The sequence below is a fragment of the Saimiri boliviensis genome, chromosome 3 (genome assembly GCF_048565385.1).
Source record: "Saimiri boliviensis isolate mSaiBol1 chromosome 3, mSaiBol1.pri, whole genome shotgun sequence".
Classification (NCBI taxonomy): domain Eukaryota; kingdom Metazoa; phylum Chordata; class Mammalia; order Primates; family Cebidae; genus Saimiri; species Saimiri boliviensis.
The window spans coordinates 14,052,056-14,072,703 of record NC_133451.1 but is presented as its reverse complement, the minus strand read 5'-3'; the positions used below and the strand labels follow the sequence as shown (position 1 = coordinate 14,072,703).

Sequence of the window (20,648 nt, the reverse complement as noted above, 5' to 3'; positions counted from 1 at the left end):
GATGAAAATGCATTCTAATTCTGAAAATCTCTAGGTGGTAAAAATCTTCCATAACCCATTCACATTAAATTTCATATTTTTTTTGTTTTTTTTTTAAGCCCAAATCACCATCTTAATAAATATCTTAAAAAATACCTTCATCAATATCTGGAGGAAGACCACCAACAAAAACTTTTCGAGAGAAGCGTTCTATTCGCTCCCCATTTTGATGAGCTGAGTAACATGTGGGCGAATTTAAAACTCCAACTTGATCGCTGTGACCATCATCGAGCAAGCCATCATCTATTGGAAAGAGGGAAGAACGACCTAGAATATAAGAACAAATATAACTTGAATCTCAGATCTGAGAAAATGATAAATTAAATTTAAGCATAAAAATACCAATGACAAACTGAAAGACTTAAAAATGAAGGTGATGCAGGTGAAAATAAAAATTAAGGAAAATTTAAACGGTATGTGGTTTTAATTACCTGGACTCAAGAAAAAGCAATCTAAAGAGTGATTTAGAAATAAACATATTTCAACAATTAAACTGCAAAAGAACTACTAGGTCACTTCAACTTGTTATGAACAGCAGCAAGAACCTAATGTATGAGGACAGTTAGACTGGATGTGAAACAGGAGAAACTTTTCAGAAACTGGTGGCAGAACGGAAATGACACAAACTAAATAGATAAGGGGATGTAATTTATAAAAAAAACTTGTAGACTACAGTAAGTAAGGATAAAGGAAAAAAGTAATACTTGTATACAAGGTCTGGATCTAATTTATTACACATGTGCCAATTATATGAAAGAGTAGACAGGGCTTCTGCATATCTGAAAAATAGAAAAGGGTACCCCCTCCAGCACTTTAGTGACATTTGAGCCCACATTTCAGGAGGTAATCCTTGTATAGGACAAATACTGTACAATCTTCTGAAGTAATCCCTACTCTGTGGGGAATCCCCCCACAAAACTTAAATGACCTAATAGTCTCCTGCTGTCAAGGAATGTACATTTAGAAAGATAAGATTTACATATGTAACCATGGTACACATCCAGAAGAAAGCTGCTAAGTGTTCAGAGGACGTATTCTGGAGGACAGGAGTAGTGAGTCTAATAAAAGAGTAATTTCCTAAATCTCTAAGTGAAATTAATATTATTTGTGAGAAAAAGGGAAAAAATGGAAGCACATAGTGAGGCATTAGAGAGGGTAAAATATCTACAGGTGGAAATATAGGAACATGGTTTTGAGGAAATTTTCCTTTCTTCCAAGCGAAAGAAGAAACATGAGAAAAAGTAGAAAAAAATCGAATTTATTTAAGAAATAAGGAATAGTCAAGGTTGGCTGAAACATGTAAACAAGAAGAGTAAAATCTAGAAAAGTCCTTCAAGGCTAGCTAGAGTATTTAGTGTTGAATGCCAGGCTAAGGAGACATTTAGTAGGTGGTGAAGATAATAAATTGGATACAGGGGTTCAATCAAGATTATAGCTTCGTCTGTATATTAGGGAGACTTAGAAAATGTGGATAAGGTAGCTGGAAATGAGCAGGTCAGAAGCTGTGCAAAAATCCACAAAGAATGGATGACATCACAGGCAGACAGGAAAAAAAAAAAAAAAAAAAAAAAAAAAAACCAAGGGAAAAGAAAGAATGAAAAGGAGAGATCTAAGGAAGACTTGAGAAAATGGTAAGAATTGTTAACCAATATTAAGAACAGTAGAGACCAGAAACTTGTACAAGAAAGGAAAATAATTTAAGCTTTAGATAGGTAAAGTTTTATATACTGTTAGGATATTCAGAAGCAAATATATACTAGGAGGCTGAAAATGAAGTGGAGAAAGGAAATGTCATATTTCTGAGAAAATAATTTGAAGTCAAGTACACATAGGTGATAGTTTAAGGTTATTTGCAACATCAGTGATAAACACTCCAATGAGAAATGATGAAGACAGCTCCTCAGGAAACTTACAAGGAAGACGCAGAATATTCAAGGAGCTAGAGAAAGGAGTGGTAAGAAAAGTGAGAGAGTAGCCAAAATATTACTGTGATAGAAGTTCCAAAAAAGTAATAAAGAGCAATTAAGTAACAATGTGAAATATTAACATAATTACTTCTAATAATGATCATTGTTTTTAAGGACATACATGATTTTGAAGGTAGCAGTCTCAGGAAAGTTGGGTAGGAGTCATGTTGCATGTATTTAGAGTTTTATTAAGCATCGAGATCAAATGAAGATTAGTTCTTAGAAGTATATTAGAGAAGGAAAAACCACAGTAAGAATATGGACAAATTGTTTTGCTTTCAATATTAAGTGAAGGATGTTTTTGGATAAGAGACAATGCATATAATCCATTAGCAGCGGTCACCAACCTTTTTGGCACCAGGAACCAGTTTTGTAGATGACAATTTTTCCTCAGCATGGGGATGGTTTTGTGATGAAAACGTTCCACTTCAGATCATCAGGCATTAGATTCTCATAAGGAGCACACAACCTACATCCTTTACGTGTGCAGTTCACAACAGGGTTCATGCTCCTGTGAGAATCTAATGCCACTGCTGATCTGACAGGAGGCAGAGGTCAGACAGTAATGCTCACTTGCCCTCCACTCACCTCCTGCTCTGTGGCCTGGTTCCTAACAGGCCAGTTATGTTGGGTATCTGTTTATATATTAAACAAACTGGCCACAGTCCAAACCATTTTATGTTGGGTCTTTGTTTATGCATTAAATCACATGCCATAGTTTGGGGCATGTGATTTAATACATAAACAAAGACCCAACATAAAATATCATTAATATGTTATCTTGAAAAATATGACATATGATGCAAGCGATAAAAAGAAAGACAATTAGAAATGCGACAGTCTGAATAGAATGGGTTGGGGACAAGAAGGAAGGGACCACATGCCTGTGAGAGTCAGGTAGCTAGCTACCTAGATGTTTGACATAAAAATTTAGTTTAGAAGATATAACAGGAAGAAAGATGTTATTTAATATAGGAAATGAATTATTTTAAAGATTAAAATGTTGTTTAAATACAATGTTCTGAAAAATACTCATGTTCACTGAGTAACTTTGTGAATATTGCTTAACTTTTTAAATACCTCTGTTATTAGAAATAGGAACCTAGGGAAAACAAATGTCAGTATTTTTTGTGATCAACAGAAACTAAATTCTTCAACATTTAACTCTTTTTACTTAATAAAATGAACATCAAGATCCACTAAAAACAATATTAATTGTGAACAACTGGTCAAACTTTTAAAGATTAGACTTTAATTGAATGATTCTCTATTTTAAAAGGAGTAAGATAAACTTATTAAGGAATAAAATCATGAATCCAAATTATGTATTTATTTCAGAGGTACCAATACTTTGGAAAGTTTTTAACTTTAAAAAGTGCCCTAATACAAGTAAAAACTTAGCAGTGTCATAACTACAGTAAGTATTTAAATGTCTTTCTAACAGACATTTATGTTGAGAAAAAATATGGATCACAAATACTTAGGGTCTACATAAAAAAATAAATGCAGTGACAAAAGAAATCACACTATAAGCAATGCCAAAGAGAAAAGTGACCCCAAAATGACCCAAACTTTTTGTTTACTATAATATTATACTTAGTATTCATATAACTAAAAACATCTATAATCTATGTGTCTATCATCTATTAACAAAGTTCAGCTAAACAAAGAATGTAATGAAAAGATTAAGAACATTTCACACACTAGCCATACTAACAAGAATCTTCACTGTTGGACAATAATGACTGCTTTCTTTCAAGAAGTCATAAAAGCTACAGATTTAAATACTCATTTAAAAGAGGAGTTAACTCAGTATCATCAACAAAGTGAGACTTTTTACCTTGCTGATTATTCTTTTATCATATTTTAAATTAATATGAGAATAAAAGGAGAACCATTAAATAAGTTATGTCTACCACTGTAGTGTACTTTAACATGCTTTCTAAGAATGATACCACACATATGTTTTTATGTTCTTACACCTCAAAGGAATAAAACCAAACGGTAATGAAATGCAACAGTTCTGTGGAATGCAGCAAAACCTATGCTTAAAGGAAAATTCAGTTTTAAAAGCATGTTAATAAACAAGACATGCTTAAATCATCTAGTTTCTACCACAAAAAGCTAGAAAAAGAATAGCAAATAAAATACAAAGAAAGTAGAATGAAGGAAATAAATAAAAAGGAGACATAAATCAACACAGAACTTACAAACATCATATGTACTAGACTTTTTAAGAAGAAAAAAATGCTAATTTTATACAAACTCTTTCAGATAATAAAGAAAGAGGAAGTACTTCTCAACTTTTTTTTCACAATTCCAATACTAAAATCTGACAAAAACATAATAAGGAAATGAGACCTCAATATCCCTCATGAACACATACGTAAAAATCCTAAAAACTGTATTGGCAGAATGAATCCAGAAGTAGATAAAAATGAAAAACAGATCATGAGTAAGTGGGGTTCACCCCAGAAATATTAAGATTAATTTGTCATTTTAAAATCAATTACTGTTAATTGTACCATATAAACAGACCAAAACAAAAATGCCATAAAATCATTTCCATAAATGTAGAAAATGCATCTGATAAAATTCAACAGCTATTCATAATTTAAAAAAGAAAAACTCCCAGACAACTAGGAGTAGGAATAAATTTCCTTAATCCGATAAAGAGTATTTAAAAAAAAAAAGAGAGAGAGAGTGACGGTCTTTAATAATGAATTATCAAATGCTTTCTCTTGAAAAGTTTGGAAGGATGTTCACTCTATTTCTACTCAGCATTGTACTACTGGAGGTACAACTAGTTAAAGAAGATAAGAAAAATAATTTAAAGTCATGAATACTGGCAAAGAAAAATAAAACTATTTTCTATAGACATAATTGTACATGTAAAATTCCAAGAAATCAAACTAGTAGAAATAATGTATTTGTCTAGGGAACAAAATGCATAGCCAATTTACAAAAACCAATTTATTTCTAAATGTCAGTAATAAACTGGGAAAAATTTTAAGTATCATTTTCATATCTCATCAAAACCCACCAAATACCTACAAATAAACTTAATAAAAGATATACAAGACTTTTACGCTGAAAATGACAAAAATTTGCTGTGGAAAATGTTAAAAGAATAAAATAAAACAGGTTATGTGCAAATTCTTTCCAAATTATCCAATCTATAGATTGGACACAATCCATTCAAAATCTTAGCACATTGTCTTCCAGAAATTGACAAGTCAGTTCTAAAATTTATGATAAATCCAAGGCCTAAGAACAATCAAGGACAGCACAGAAAACAAACAAAACACCAAAATTGGAGGATTTACACTACCAAGTTTCAAGGCTTACTAGTTAGCTAGTTACTGAGACTATAAAACTGATAATGGAGTAGACAGATAAATGTTTAACATTATAGAGTCTAGAAATGGGCCTATACATATATAGTCACTTGATGTTTTTCAAAGGTACCAATGCAGTTCAGTGTAGAAAAGTAAATCTTTCCAATAAATGGATTTCTAGTTGAGGGGGAAAAAATAACTGTGATCCCTATATCACATGATGCTGAAAAAAAAATCCAAGAAGGATTACAGGCTTAAATGTAAAAGTTAAAGCAACAAAACTAGAATTTCTTCATAACCTTGGGGTATTGATAATTTCTTGGGAGGTTATAGGTGATTACTAACTCTGACACTGGAGGCTACGCTAATGTTACCAAACATTAATTTAAAAAACTATCAAAACAACAGAAGTACAATTCAGATTGATCTCTTTTCAGCATTATCTGCTTAATCAAATAGACTCAGATATGCTTCTGCAAAGAACTGAGAAAGGCACAAGGTACACTAATGGCTTAAAAATATTTTTCCAGTAGGTTTGTAACTTTCTTATAAAGGATAAAGAAGATATTTTACTTAAAAATTTATAATTTATCACCTTATATGTCTTTACAAATTTTATTTAATTTCTAGATATATTTACTTTAAAATTTGGTTTACTAAAATTTGTTTCTGTAAAAATTAATATGGCTGGGTATAGGTGTAGAGCAGGTACAGTCAGTCTCTTAAAGGTTAGGGAAGGGAGGTCGGCACATTTTTTTCTATAAAGGGTCAGTATTAAACATAATATTTTACATTTTGAAGGCCAGACATTTTCTGTTAGAACTACTCAACTGTGCTATGGTTGTAGTTCCAAAGCAGCCAGACCAAAGTCAATGGGTAAATACTGGCTACATTTCAATAAAACTTTGTTCACAAAAACAGAAATTTTGGCCTGTGGGCCATGGTTTGCTGACCCCTGTTCTAGTGTTACCCGTTTTTTTTTTTTTATGCTTCAGAGATCTTGCCCACTGTCTCACAAATATTGAAAGTATTTATCAAGGATTTCAGCCTTGATTTAATCATAAAAGGATCTGGCAGTGATGATACTAGGGAATGTACAATTAATCTGGGTACTTACAAGATTGTTGCAAATAAAAAATCCTGGGTCAACTTTAAAGCGGAATATAGCATACTATATTATTAATAATTCCTTATTTATTATAGCACATAAGTTTGAATGGCTATACATTATGAATAAATTGAACTTCTCTAATTAAACTTCCATCATTTGTCTCCCTTTAAAATTATTTCTCCTATCTTCTTGTCTCATACATAATCTACTAACTCAAATTTTGGGTTTACTTGCTTAAAAGGATTGCCTCCTGAGGCTTTGTACCATTAACTAAAATAGGTTTTTATTTCTATTACTAAAAATATTCTACATATTTTTATTCCTTTTGGAACACAGTAACCATTTAATCCTTTATTAAAGGAACTGACTGTGCCATAGAAATAGTTTAAGTTGAAAGGATAGAATTTAAGTTACATTTCACACCTCCCTTCAATCCCAAACAAGAATGTTCACTCTCAGAATGGAACAGAAGAAACAATGAATAAAAAATAAATACAAATGACAAATAGTTTTCCACATACTAACTGTCAGCTCCCCATGTGAACACTTCTCCTTCCTAATGTTGCCCATCCCGTAGGCAACTGCAGAGTAGAACTCTTTATGGCTCCCAGGGGATAGAAATACGCAGTAGAGGCAGTAGGTTTCAAATAAAAAGCAGGGAAATAAATCTCTGCTTTTTGTTTACTACTAGTATAATTACATTTTGATTATTCCTAAAGTATATTTCATAAAATAATATCTAGAGCTAGCTTCATTTAAAGTTCTTATTGACATTATTAAGAAATTCAAGTATATAAAGTCATTTTCATAGTAACTTGGTTTGACTGCAGTCAAGTGAGAAACCTTTTCAATGCAAACAGTTTCTTTATGCCTGGGCTGAAAGAAGAAGAACAGTTCTTCCTAAACAGGACTACAAAAGTCAAAGTCAGAATGTCCTGTGAAAATAACTGTCCACTCATCATTGCACTGGTAATAGAGCCGTAACTTATTTTTAGCAAAAATTGTATCAACTCAGTGTGACACACCCCACATGAACAGAAGATAAGCAATTCATTTTTAACAAATAATGACTAAATGCAGTTTATTTGATGGATCAAATCTAAAACATGAGGCCGTAAAAGGGGGTCTTTGGTGGTTAAAAGGTTATCAGTCTGAGGTTTATTGTATCTAGCATGGAATAGGAAAAAATAGTTTAAAAAAGAAAAAAAAAATAAAAAAGAAAACCAGGTGACTAACCCATTTCTGAGTTATTCCTTTGGTATGCAGGTTACAAAAAAATTCATTACTTACTGCTTTAGTGTACTTTAAAATTCAGATAAAATCTCTCAGTAGTTATTTCTAATGGGTATGCTTTTCACATGATTCTCACAATCAAAATTTTAAAAGATGACTACTACTTTTCATAGAAGGCCAACTAAAAATTTACCAAGATCATATAATCTGAGATGAAAATTTGGACATTCACTTCCCCTTATGCTAAGCCAAATTGTGTGACAACCAATTGTGTCCTAATGGAAGCTTTTATCAGAAATCTTAAATCCATGTGAGAGTCTTCCTTATTCCAATACAGGAAGGCAGTTCTGAAGCTGAGTAATTCTTTATGGCTTCTAGGGGATAGAGATATATAGGAATGACAGCAGATGCCTATATAAAAGCAGGGAAAATTTTTTTGCTTTTTTTAAATATCATAATCATAATCTACAATTATTGAACTGAGATGAAGACAAATAAGATGACTTCCTGATACCTGGTTCCTAAGAACTTCTTAGATCATGATATTTACATGAGAATATAACAAATTAGACTAAACATAAGTCACAACAGTTAAAAGGTGAAAAATACATAACAAGGCAAAAATTCTGAATTGCTCTACAGTTTCAAAATACCTAAAAATCACAGATTGTAAGTGTGCTGTGTTTCAGAGAACTGAAGCTCCATTATTAAAGTTTCATAGTGAAAGAAGCTAGTCCACAGATTTGAAAACAGGTACTAAACTTCTAAACTTTCTCCCCCGTCTCAGCTTAAGTCTTTAGAAAAGTTGTTCAGCTTCAATTTTCTAAGTCTTGAGTGTCTGTCTCCTTTTGGTTAGAAAACTGAAGAACCAAAAGATTCAGTCAAGCATTTGAAGAAATCATATTTAAAAATTAAGTTAAATTCAGATAATCTGAAATATAAAATTGGAACCACTTAAGAACATAAAATACTAGTTTTGGTTGTCAGTGGTGGCAAATAATTTTGCTTGTTTAAAAAGTATACACATTCATGACTAGTTGAAAAGAAATTGTAAAAGTGATCAAAGGGCACTATTATTACTGTCTATCCTCCATGACTTAAGGAAAATATTTAGAGGTCAAAGAAAACCCTTTTTATTCAGTGTGGCATTTGCAATAAACCTAACAATATAAACATCATGATTAATGCTCATTTAGAGAATAATCTAGTAGCATACTTTTGTTTCCTCTCATCCCATCTACTTGTCTGCACATGGAAAAGGGAGAAGCAAAGTTTTAGCCAAAGAAAACGTCAGCCTCTTTCCTAGGAAGTTCAATAATAGTCTTGCATCACATAGTCCTCTTTCCTTAGGATACCATACAAGAACACTGTGGGGAATACTTTTGTGGGGGAGGGAAAGGAAAAAGGAAAGGGGAGAAGGTATGTGTTTGTGTGTGTGTATTAGAAAGAAAAAGAAGGGGTTATGTTCTTAGAAAACAGAAATATAGGCAACATGATTTCTATAAATCAGTTAACAATAATCTATTTGGCATGTGCTATTTTCACCTGGGTCAACACAAAACTGACAATCTCGAGTTGTAAATTATTTATCATAAATATGACAATCAGTTATACATTTAGAGAGTAGAAAAATTACACTTCATGCTACCTTCACTAATATTAAACATATTTAAGCAGACATCATTACTTTAAAAGATACAGAAATAACTTTAAAAATTAGAGTTAAATCTTGACAGTTTAAAAAGGGAAAATTTATTAAATAACCACAGTTAGTATGAAGATAGAGTTCAAAAGCTAAGAAATTTAAAATTAAGCATTTTGACAAGTGCTTCAAATCAAAATACAATTCTGTGAGTTTTCAGACATTGCAGAAAAATCTATAGTAATTAATTACAACATTGATCAGTAAACCCGATTAGAAAAAAATTATACCATAGCAAACAGAAATGAATTACCTCGTCTTCGCCCATAACTCCTTGCTGCATGTAAACAAAGGACAAATTGTAAAATGTCAGAACTAAAAATAAGCCCACATACACAAATATTTCTGATAAGAAAAGCTATGTGGGCTTCTGGAAATTAGTGCTACTTTGTTTTAAGAGCAATGACAGTGTCACCATATAACATTTGCATGTTTTACCATCCTACAAAGCACTTTTATTTATAGGTAAATATATATCATCTGATTCATATAAAACTCTGAAATTAACAAGAAATATACAATTTATTATTTGTGTTAAAATTCACAAGTATTTGTTTCATCTAATCAGAAATTGCAACACTTTACAGTTAAACAGCATTCCAAATAATTTTGCCAATGAATGGAAACAATTTTGAATTAAATGCTCATTTTTCTACTTATTTTAAAGAGTGGTATGGCATATATAGGCCAATAAATAGCTATTCAGATCCAATTCACATTATACCAAGCCCTGCATGAAAGCAGTGTTGGAAGATATAGATGAATGAGAAGATATACCACTATTAAACTGATACTCTGAAGTCTGTACAGATCAGACAGGATTTCAGAAATCAATCCATGTTCAAACTTGTTTAGAGAAGTTACTATAGCTAATAATGCTTTCTATCCTTTTAACACATGTTATAACAGCTATCTACTAATTGTTTATATGTCTACCTATGGGGTAAGAGGGATTCAGAAACTATCAACGTCATCATAGAATAGTACATATGGTAAATACCATAAAAGTATAAAGGAATTTCTATCCATGTTACTTGCAGTGGACATAATTTCTATGGAAAAAAATAACTAATTTCTTTTTCATAAGAAACTGCCGGTTTGATAAAATCCACAAATTGTTTTAAAAGAACTTCTCCCCACAAATTTAAATACACAATGAGTATTTTTACCCTGAAATTAATATATGAAGCTAAGGCAGAAAACCAAAAAAAAAAAAAAAAAAAAAAAAAAAAAAAAAGAGTGTTAAAAAATTAACAGTTTATGCTCACAGATTTTTTTCAGTCCTGGAAAAATTTAATATTGAATAAATCTCAAATAAAATCATGTGCTCAAAGTTGTCAGAAATATCTACCTTAAAAATATAAAACTTACAGATCAAAAGAAAACATTTCACATTATGAAATATACTCTTTCATTTTATACTAATGCTTTACTACAAGTGTGTGTATAACACATTAATTCCTCTTTAATAAAAAGTTAAGAAAAACAAACTTGTCAACTCTTAGTCATTTAAATTCTAAGAAATAAGTCAATAAAAGGCTTGTATCAGAACCTTTCTATATAAAACTAACTTCATTTGTATCTCTGTCATTCTATTGTCTTTATTTAGCTATATAATCTGCTGCACACTTAACCTATCCTTGAGCTCCAATTACTTCAAAGTCTGGCAGCTTACCTGACCTATATATCATTCCTCTGTCCTCAGATAGGAGTGAAAGTAGCACTTAGAATTTTGTTGTCTAGGTTTTCTAAATATAAAAGTATTTATAAAGCTCTAAGTGATGAGAGATCAACTGTGAACAAATCAGACTGACAGAAGAAATAGAGTCATCAAAAATAGACTCTAGGGCCACACGTGGTCACACCCATAATCCCAGGACTTTGGGAGGCCAAGGCGGGTAGATCACCTGAGGTCAGGAGTTTGAGATCAACCTGATCAATATGGTGAAACCCCGTCTCTACTAAAAATACAAAAATTAGCCAGGTGTGGTGATGGGCACCTATAGTCCCAGCTACTCAGGAGGTTGAGATAGGAGAATTGCCTGAACCTAGGAGGCAGAGGTTGTAGTGAGCTGAGATCGCAACACTGCACTCTGGCCTGGATGACAGAATGAGACTCCGTATCAAAATAAAAGAATAGACTACAGAAGAGTGAACAGTTGTATTAAGCCTAGAAATGGTCAACAGTTCCCAAAACACTTCACAGAATGAGTCAGTTGGGCTTCCTGCTTATCCCTGGGCATAGCCTAATGGTATTAATCCAGTATAAATTTGCTTTGCAGAATTTCATTCATAGGTGTAGAGAGTTGAAGATTTATAAAGCAAATAAAAATATTTTCATCAAATTTAAAGTCGAATGATGAATTATGAAGTCATAATGTGGCACTTAATTCCTGACCTATTGAGAAAATTAATGATATCATACTCAGTTTATGTTCTCAGCTGAGGCTACTCAATACTAAAATGGTAAAAATATGTATAAATTTCATAGCTTCTTAAGTTTCATTTCATTCCATGGCTTGAACATAATCATTTAGAAAATTTCTCCAACTGTCTCATACCTGAGGAATTTTAGAATCCTATAAAGAGCTATTCTACTTATTTTTTTGAACAACTCTCAGATTCCAAGTATCTACATTACCAAAAATAGAACTGACTACAAATGAAGCTAAACCATGTGAAATATTTCCTATTCCCTGTTATGGAAATAACTAATCTGCCACCATCACACTAAACAATGGTGTGTGTATTCACTTTCCTACCAATGTTTCTATGTGAATTTCTGGAGTATGTTCTATTGTAACTCTTAATCAGAATTATCAGAAAAATCTACCTATTAAGAAAAAAACTAAGTGACTTACGTTTTTTAAAAGACTTTTTAAAACACTATGTCCTTCAAACTCATTTAGAATATGATTTCTTAAAAGGAACAATTTGTTGTATAAAAATAAAGAACACTTATGAAGTGTTATAAAAACAACCTCATTTGTACAAAAATGAGGAGCTGGCTATTTAATATACATTACTGAGACAAGTATGTACTTATTTATTTAAAGATAATAAGAAGGCTTTGAGGAAAGCCTGAAGACAAGTGACTTTACAGTTTTGGTTCTGGTTTCCAAATCATCTTATTAAGGTTCTAATCCATAGCTACAAAAACAAAAAGAAAAACAGGATGATTCTAACATTCTGACTAGGGACTTTGTAGGGTTGTACGTATCGGCTCTCAGCTACAGCTGTAGTAACTAAATTACTTCAGCTAGAGGAAGGGATAGGCAAACACACCAAATCAACTAGAAATACAGGTTAAAGTTCTCTTGTGAGGAAACTCGAGACATTTTTATTTTTTTCAACTTGAAAAAGCCAAAACCAAAGAGAAAAATATGCTTCTAAATCATAATCCTTTTCAATACCCAAAAGAAAGTTTATCTCCTCCACTCACTCCAGCAGCATAAAAAAAAGAACAGATGGTTACCCCAGTTTCCTATTTCTATGACTGAATAGATGTATTTAGAGCATCTGCCTTCAGAAGTACAATTACTGAGTTAATTTTCTTAATTAAAAGATACACATAACTTTTTTCCTCTCAAAAGGTATAGTAAGCTCTTTATCACATACATAGGTGTATGTGGGTTATCACAGCAAATTTACGTTTCTAACTAGCTTGCTAATACCAATCCCACTCCTCCTCCTGGTCACCAATACTTCTGCTATTTGTTTCTGTTTTGAAAAACGACATGTACTAATAAAAATTTCAGCTATTTTCCTTGAGAAAGTGGTAAAGGAAGTGTAATTCAAATATTAATACAAATACTTGAATGTTACAGCATTTTGTATTGCTCTTTGCTACTACAGTAAGCAGTTTTTTTAAAAAGTACTGATAATAAAAAGTGTTTAGGATTTATACATTTAGAAATATAAACATACATCTTTCATTCTAAGTTCTGAAGTACTTCACCTCTGGTTTTAATATAATCTACACAATTTTATATAATGTGATTTCCCTAAAGTGCTTCTGGATGCTAAATACAGACTCTTCGACAAACTTGAATTCTTCAATAGTGACAGTCTCCAGCAGTCAATTCAATTTATATAGTATTTTTTTATTGTTTAAATTAAAAATACCTCTACAATCTCATGAAATATACACGTATTTATTGTACTAAACCATATATATATCTGAGTTAACAGACGCTTAGAGTTAAGGATTTGCCAGAGGCACTTCATAGTTTTACTGAGTTTGATCAGCTCCCTGGTTTTTATCCCATTTTCTCTTTCTTTCTTACTTAAAGGAATATTTAAAAGATAAACCATAACTGCTGATTAACTATTAGAGGTAGAATCATACAATCTTTACAGATATATTTGCTATAGTGGCTTAACAATTGTAACAGTATGTTTTGGTAAAGAAACTCAAGCCTAGAATCACTGTCAACTTTCTGTCAGTTCTGTATTTTCTTTTTTTTTTTTTTTTTTGAGACGGAGTTTCACTCTTATTACCCAGGCTGGAGTGCAATGGCGCGATCTTGGCTCACCACAACCTCTGCCTCCTGGGTTCAGGCAATTCTCCTGCCTCAGCCTCCTGGGCAGCTGGGATTACAGGCACACGCCACCATGCCCAGCTAATTTTTTCTATTTTTAGTAGTGACGGGGTTTCACTATGTTGACCAGGATGGTCTCGATCTATTGACCTCGTGATCCACCCGCCTCGGCCTCCCAAAGTGCTGGGATTACAGACGTGAGCCACTGTGCCCGGCAATTCTGTATTTTCTAAGGAATGTTCTTTAATTGCAACAGTTATACATTTTAATGTGTATCTGTGTACAACAAAAGTCATCTTGAGTACTCCAGGGAGCTATGGCATCAAACTTGAGGAAACACTGCCTTAGAAAGTTATTTTACCTTTTTTGAGAGGTATTTTTTTTTTAAGAGTAATTTTACCTAAATTTTGTCCCAAGATAGTTTCTAACAAATAGTTCTGGTTTGTCTTTCTGCAACAACATAAAATGAGCCATCGCTGTTAGCTACTTATAATAGACTTAGAATGGTTTAAAACATCAGTTATGTTTTCTCTTAATTTTATATTCTCCAACACAGACATATCCAACTTCATGTATTTATAGGACATGATTTTTACTCTTTCAAATAAAGTTTTGTCACTGTTCACCATTACCCACTACTTAGCTAACACTTACTTTCAGAAACTGCTCTAAATACTTTACGTGAATAAATTCACTCACTTCTCAGAACAGTCCCCCAGAGTCAGGCAGTACGCTAATCTCTGTTTTAGACATAAACAAACTTGAGGCAAAGTGAAGTTAGGTAAGCTGTTCAAGGTTACATAGATAGAAAAAGCCAGCCTGGGCTTAAACTCAGATAATCTGGCTTTAGAATCTACATAAGCAACCACTATGAGCTAGCTACTGTTACACCACTACAAAAAAAAAAAAAAAAAAAAAAAAAAAAAAAGGTTGATGCAAAATTTATTATTAAACAATGATTTTTAAAGTTAATAATATTAGTTTTGCCTGTTCATTAAGTAATGCAACTTAATCAAATGCCTAAAAGTGAGTTAAATGTAATATACTGACAAAAAACTTTTATAATTCAAAAAGTAGGTCTATGTACTATGAGATGTAACAATTTCTTTAATCAGCCAATAACAGTTAATAAACAGTACAAGTATACTAATATCACTTAATTCTCACATTTCTCAAGGAGACAATATGCTAAGAACATACCTGAATTACATGCAGTTAAAAATAGTTCAAGAAAAATATCCCCTTACCTTTTAGTATCCTTTGCCTAGTTCTCTCGTCAATAACCTTGGTGTCTACTAAAATTATTTAAATCCTTAATATTCAAGACTTCTTTAACCCACAAATATTCCCAATTATGTGATTCTTGTTTCACTCTCAACCAATGATCCGAAAGGAGTTTAAAAAAATTCTCTTTGGATCAAATTGTTCGTTTTCCTGATGTAAACACATTCCATGTCCTAGTTTCATTATCTTTTTCTCCCAGCTAGTACCTTGCCAGAAAAAGGTCACAATCTCCAGGCTGGCTTCCTGTACTGAGTATACATTGTGGCCCCAAATGACAGACTACTAAGAGTATTCACATAATACACAAAGTAGATTTGTCCACAAGATGCAACTCTTGCCTGAAATAAAATATTCTTTTTTTCTACCATGTGATGAAACACTCTCAACCTAACATCTAGATTATTTGTAAGGTCTTCTGGCAACTGACAAAAACATCAATTAATTTAATAATGTTTAGTATAACTAATAATGCAAGTTGCAAATACACTGTGGCCACTAAGCTCTTTGCTTCCATATTACTCAGTATGGCTCCAGTAGTAACCTGACAATTCTGACCACCACCATCCTGTAAGATTCTCACTAATTAGATAACTCAGTGCTTAGGCTGGCATGTGATAGAGAACTCAACAGTGAAATGCTGAATGATTAAATCAATCACTTATCTAATGTCCTGCTTCTTCAGCTTTTCTCATTAAAATCCTACTTACCCTGATCATCTCCCTACATAGTCTGGACTTTATTTTCATCTTTCTGTCCCTATAGCCTACTTAATATTAGTTCACATTGTCTAGCTTTACATGTATCTTATTTTCAGTCTTTGTTCCCCAACTTCATTGTCATCTTATTTTGAAAAAACTTTAGTTGAAAGAAAAGCCAAGCTATTCCAATGATATTATGTTTTTTAAAGTAAATATTAATACTATTGCTATTCTTTCCTCTTCCTATTTCCTTCTCCACACCCACCCTCTGACTTAAAAATACTCTTGTGAAGGATATTTTAATCCTCCATCTCTACTCCTACAATCACGGGTGTGCTAAGTACTGAGACTCTGAATGCCAATGTCTGTCCAACAGAAAGAAAGCAAACTTTAATAAAAATTTATTTATTCTTTTCCATATTTTGGTGAACTTCACCAGTAAGGTTTCTAGTTTGAATAAGTTTAGTGTGAGCACAATACTTACAGAGACACCAGTATATTCCTTATTTAACCACAAACACAAGTGCTATACTAAGTAACAAGTTCTATGCACTTTGCAAACATCTCATTTAAATGTCACAATAATGATGAGATTATATTCCCGTTACACATGGGGAAACTAAGGTAACAATAATCTGCTCAAGGTCATACCTGAAACTGGAAAGGCAATATTCAAACTAGGACTGCCTCCAACTTTGTGATCACTGAATTAAAGTCATACTGTTACAAATGACTGCTTTGCCAGCCAGAACATACTCAGATTGCTAATTCTGCCTTTTGTATAGGAATAGTTGTAACTTTACTTTTATACTCATAGAATGATTAAATTGTGTGTATGGAGAGGTTCAGAGAAACATTTTTAAGTCATTTTTATATGAATCTACTGGAAATATAAAATGTTTTTATAAAACTTACCATTTAACATCAACAGATTGTCAGTTCCTGGATGTGGGTAGCTCAATCGACCTTTAAAAAGACAGGAAAGGTGAGTTTGAGGATTATGGAGCTATTTGTAAAGCAAAACCAAAAACCCAAAAAACAACAACAACAAACAAAGGTGGCATAAAAAAGAAATTATTGAGTGCAGTATATTTCTTAAGAACTAAAAAGCTAATATTCAACCAAAAGTATATTAACTAAAATTATCTTGGGAAGCTGAAAACAAAACAAAAAGTTAACCTTAGTTCCTCTATCATAAGATTACAATGTGATTTGGGAGCAAGGCCAATAGAATAAAGCTTGTTTCTAGAAATGTATAAACAATGTATGTATCATATCTTAGTCTTGCAAATTTAATATGAAATGTGAAATTTTAAAATTTTTTCAAAGTTGTTTGTAATTTTATCTATAGATCTCATCAAAAATAAAACTCAAGAGAAATTCATATTCCTAAGTCAAAAACAACTAAAATGTTGAAATAAAAAATAAGCAGAAAAATTCATCGCAACTTGCCAATGTGGCTTTATAAAGTCATATTTAAATAAAGAAGTTTAATGAAAACACCTTAAATATATTACAATTGTTACTGAAAACTTCTTAAAAGTTTATAAATGATTAAAAATATAAAAATAAAAATATTAAAGTTTATGAGCATAGTAGCATAGTATTTTGTCAGAGTCATTCTTCAAAAGTTTTTTATTTACTAAATGCGGAGGGACAACAGTATTACAAACTGCTGTGGAGAGGAAAAAAGGTATGTGTGAAACATTCTGTGGTTTATCCAGCATTTTTACATTGTAACACTTGTTTGATAAATGCCAATAGCAAGGATGATGATTATTTTTAGTCTATTATAAAATGCAGGACTTTTCTCAAATGCCTGAATCTCTAATAGACTATTAGAATAGTACATTAAAACCCATTTAGGGGCTGGGCATGGTGGCACATACTTGTAGTCCCAGCTAGCTGGGAGATAGAGAAGGAAAGATCACTTGAGCCCAGGAGTTTGAGCCTGTAGTGAGTGCACCAATGCACTCCAGTCTGAGCAAAAGGGAAAGACCCTGTCTCTAACAAATGAAAAATAAAAAATAAAAATAAATTCAGGAAAATGCCTAAAAATTACATGACTGGGATTGCATTTTAGTAATTTTCAGCACAATCCCTTAAAAAACAATCAAACAAACAAACAAACCAGTATGATAGCACATGAGTAAAGAGTACAGATTAATTGCATCTACCTTTAACACTTCAGCAAGTCCTCTACACTTTACATTTCCATATATAAGACAGAGATTGTCTGTTGGCTTTTGTTTTGGTTATGAAATTAAAGAGTTTGATCATCTACTAACACAACAGTAAGTGGCAGAGATAATCCAACTTTGATACTAAACTACATAAATATATATGATAGATATACATACATATTACCTGTACATACACACACACTTCACCTGAGCTCTAAGTATGGACATTTTGATTTCAGATTCAACATAGTTAAGCAAAATAAGTGTTATCAAAAGGATTATCTACTATCTCTTTCTTACTTCTGTACTTCACACAGCATGCCATGAGTTAACTAAATGACCTCTCAAATAAAGTTGTCATACTCTAAAACATACAATAAATTTGTTGTTGTGACACATCAGTATGGAGTAAGAAATAGAAGCATACATATGGGAGGTAAACAATAAAGAGCCAGGAAGCACAGTTTTCCTAAACTGGACTTCAGTAACACAGAACATTGCTTTGAAGTATAATAGCTTATTTTGGAAATATGCCTATTTCTAAACATCTTGCTGCAGATGGCCAAATTTGGAGAACAATTTAAGGCCATGAATAAATTACTGTTATTTCTGACTTAAGATAAAAAAAAGTAACTCCTACAAAGTGGCAACCTTTATCACTGTTCAGCATAAGTTAATTAAATCTTTGATACTATTATTGTGTAGGATGCAGAGGATATATACATGAGTAGGACATAGTCTCATGATGTGGTAGGGGAGATAGACACAAATACACAATTTCAACAAAATATGCTAGGTGCTAAAAGAGGTATGTATAGAATGCTATATTAAAAAAAACACAAAAGAGTATGTCATGCCCAGGGATTAAGGCAAGACTTCCTGGAAAAGTAAATTAAGCAAAGCCTTAACATGAAGTCTAGCTCTACCTTGAAAGATCCTCAACTTTCAACTGTCACATAATTACTCTTTAATAGGTTAACTGTTCATTTATTTATCCCAAGATACAAAATATTTTCAGGTTAATAGTCTTTTGATATTGTGGCTCTGAATAGACTTTTGAAAGGCACTTTTTGTGGAAAGTTTAAAAGACATAACTATTTGCAAAGGAATACATATTGTATATAAATTCTAAAATAGTATAGCTTGATACCTAAGAAAATCTCAATATAGGTAGAAAGTATTCCAAAATGAAATTAGCAATTTAGACTCATTTTTAAAGATATCCAATCACCTTTCCTCTGCCACAGTGAACACATTAATGTATCTTCATAGGTTAAATTTTAAAGTTATATTTTACTTACGATATTATTAAAAGTACTTTCACTGAGAACCTGCCAATTGACAGTAAGAACTAACAGCATTTGAGGCTTTATCATGAGCTAAGAGCTTTTCTATATTCTTTATAACCAATTACTTATTCCTAATAATAATCCTATGAGTTAGGTATTATTATCTTCCCATTTTAATATGAAGACACTATGTCACAATAAGTTAAGTTGCCCAAGGTTATACCACTGTCAGGTACCACTGGTAGTTAGCACTGGCAGAACCTGAATTAAGCAGTTTGGCTCCATACTCTTGATCACTACCTTAATAATTACCTTATTCTGATAACGTAATATAAAGGTATATAAAGTTGGTTGTAGGACAATTTTATCTCTTAAAAAATTCATAGAATATTCTATAGTGTATTTGATAATTTAAGCTTTAATATAGAAAAAACTACATTACTATTAAACTAGTTTCTCCTTATTGCTTAAAAGACCTGTGGTGCAGAGACAGATAGGTGTACACGAACACCTACCTATTCCTGTCAATAATAAGGTCACCGAAGTTAGACAGATACAGAGCTTCCAAGAGTAAAAAACAAAAACCCAAAAAACTATACAGCCCAGCTTTCTTGTAGATAAGTGTACCCCTGTATCTAAGATCTGGCCAATGGGATATAAAGTGAAAATAGTATATGCAATTTCTGGGAAATACAGTATTCTTAAAAGAAAAGACCCTCCTTTCCTCTTTCTTGCTTGCTAAAATGCTGATGTGGTAGCTAAAGTGAAGAAGCCATATTAGACCATGAGGCAGAAACTGTGTTTTCAGGATAATAGAAAAATGAGATAAAAAGGAGCTTCAATCCATGAAAATCACCATATTACTCTAAAAGTGTTAATGATTCTGGTAAAGGAAACAAACTTCTTATTCAAGCCACTTAGGAGTTTTCTCTTGTCCTGAAAGAACCCAAGCTTACAGATAAGGTCCTCTAGTACTAAACTTGGGCAAATTAAATTTTTGGTAACCAAGTAATGGCTTATTATTGTGAAAATATAATAAAGTATAATTTCATAATGGTTTAATATATCTAACAAATAATGGGTATACACTAGCTCTTGGCACTGGTCCTTTTAGATTAAGATACTATGTAATTTAAAATAAGTAATTTAAAAAAATATGTATTTTTAGGTGTCAGTGAATAACTAGAGGATCTATTGTATCTTAAAAATTGTCTTATTTGTCTATTATGATTTCAAATAGTAATTTATATATAACATATATAG

At 32.0% G+C, this 20,648-nt stretch overlaps 1 protein-coding gene across 10 annotated transcripts in view; it reads right to left on the bottom strand.

The window, feature by feature from the left end:
* CPEB2 (cytoplasmic polyadenylation element binding protein 2) overlaps window positions 1-20,648 on the bottom strand; it is a 67,177-nt gene that overhangs the window by 19,068 nt on the left and 27,461 nt on the right. For 6 of the 10 annotated variants that reach the window (XM_074395903.1, XM_074395901.1, XM_039468531.2 and 3 more), the window contains 3 exons: window positions 16,829-16,879; window positions 9,644-9,667; window positions 136-306 (listed from right to left, as the gene is read on the bottom strand). In XM_074395903.1, the coding sequence (XP_074252004.1) occupies window positions 136-306; window positions 9,644-9,667; window positions 16,829-16,879 (246 nt within the window). The remainder of the gene's footprint in view (window positions 1-135; window positions 307-9,643; window positions 9,668-16,828; window positions 16,880-20,648) is intronic. The other 4 variants (XM_074395902.1, XM_074395905.1, XM_039468532.2 and 1 more) reach the window with 1 other exon arrangement.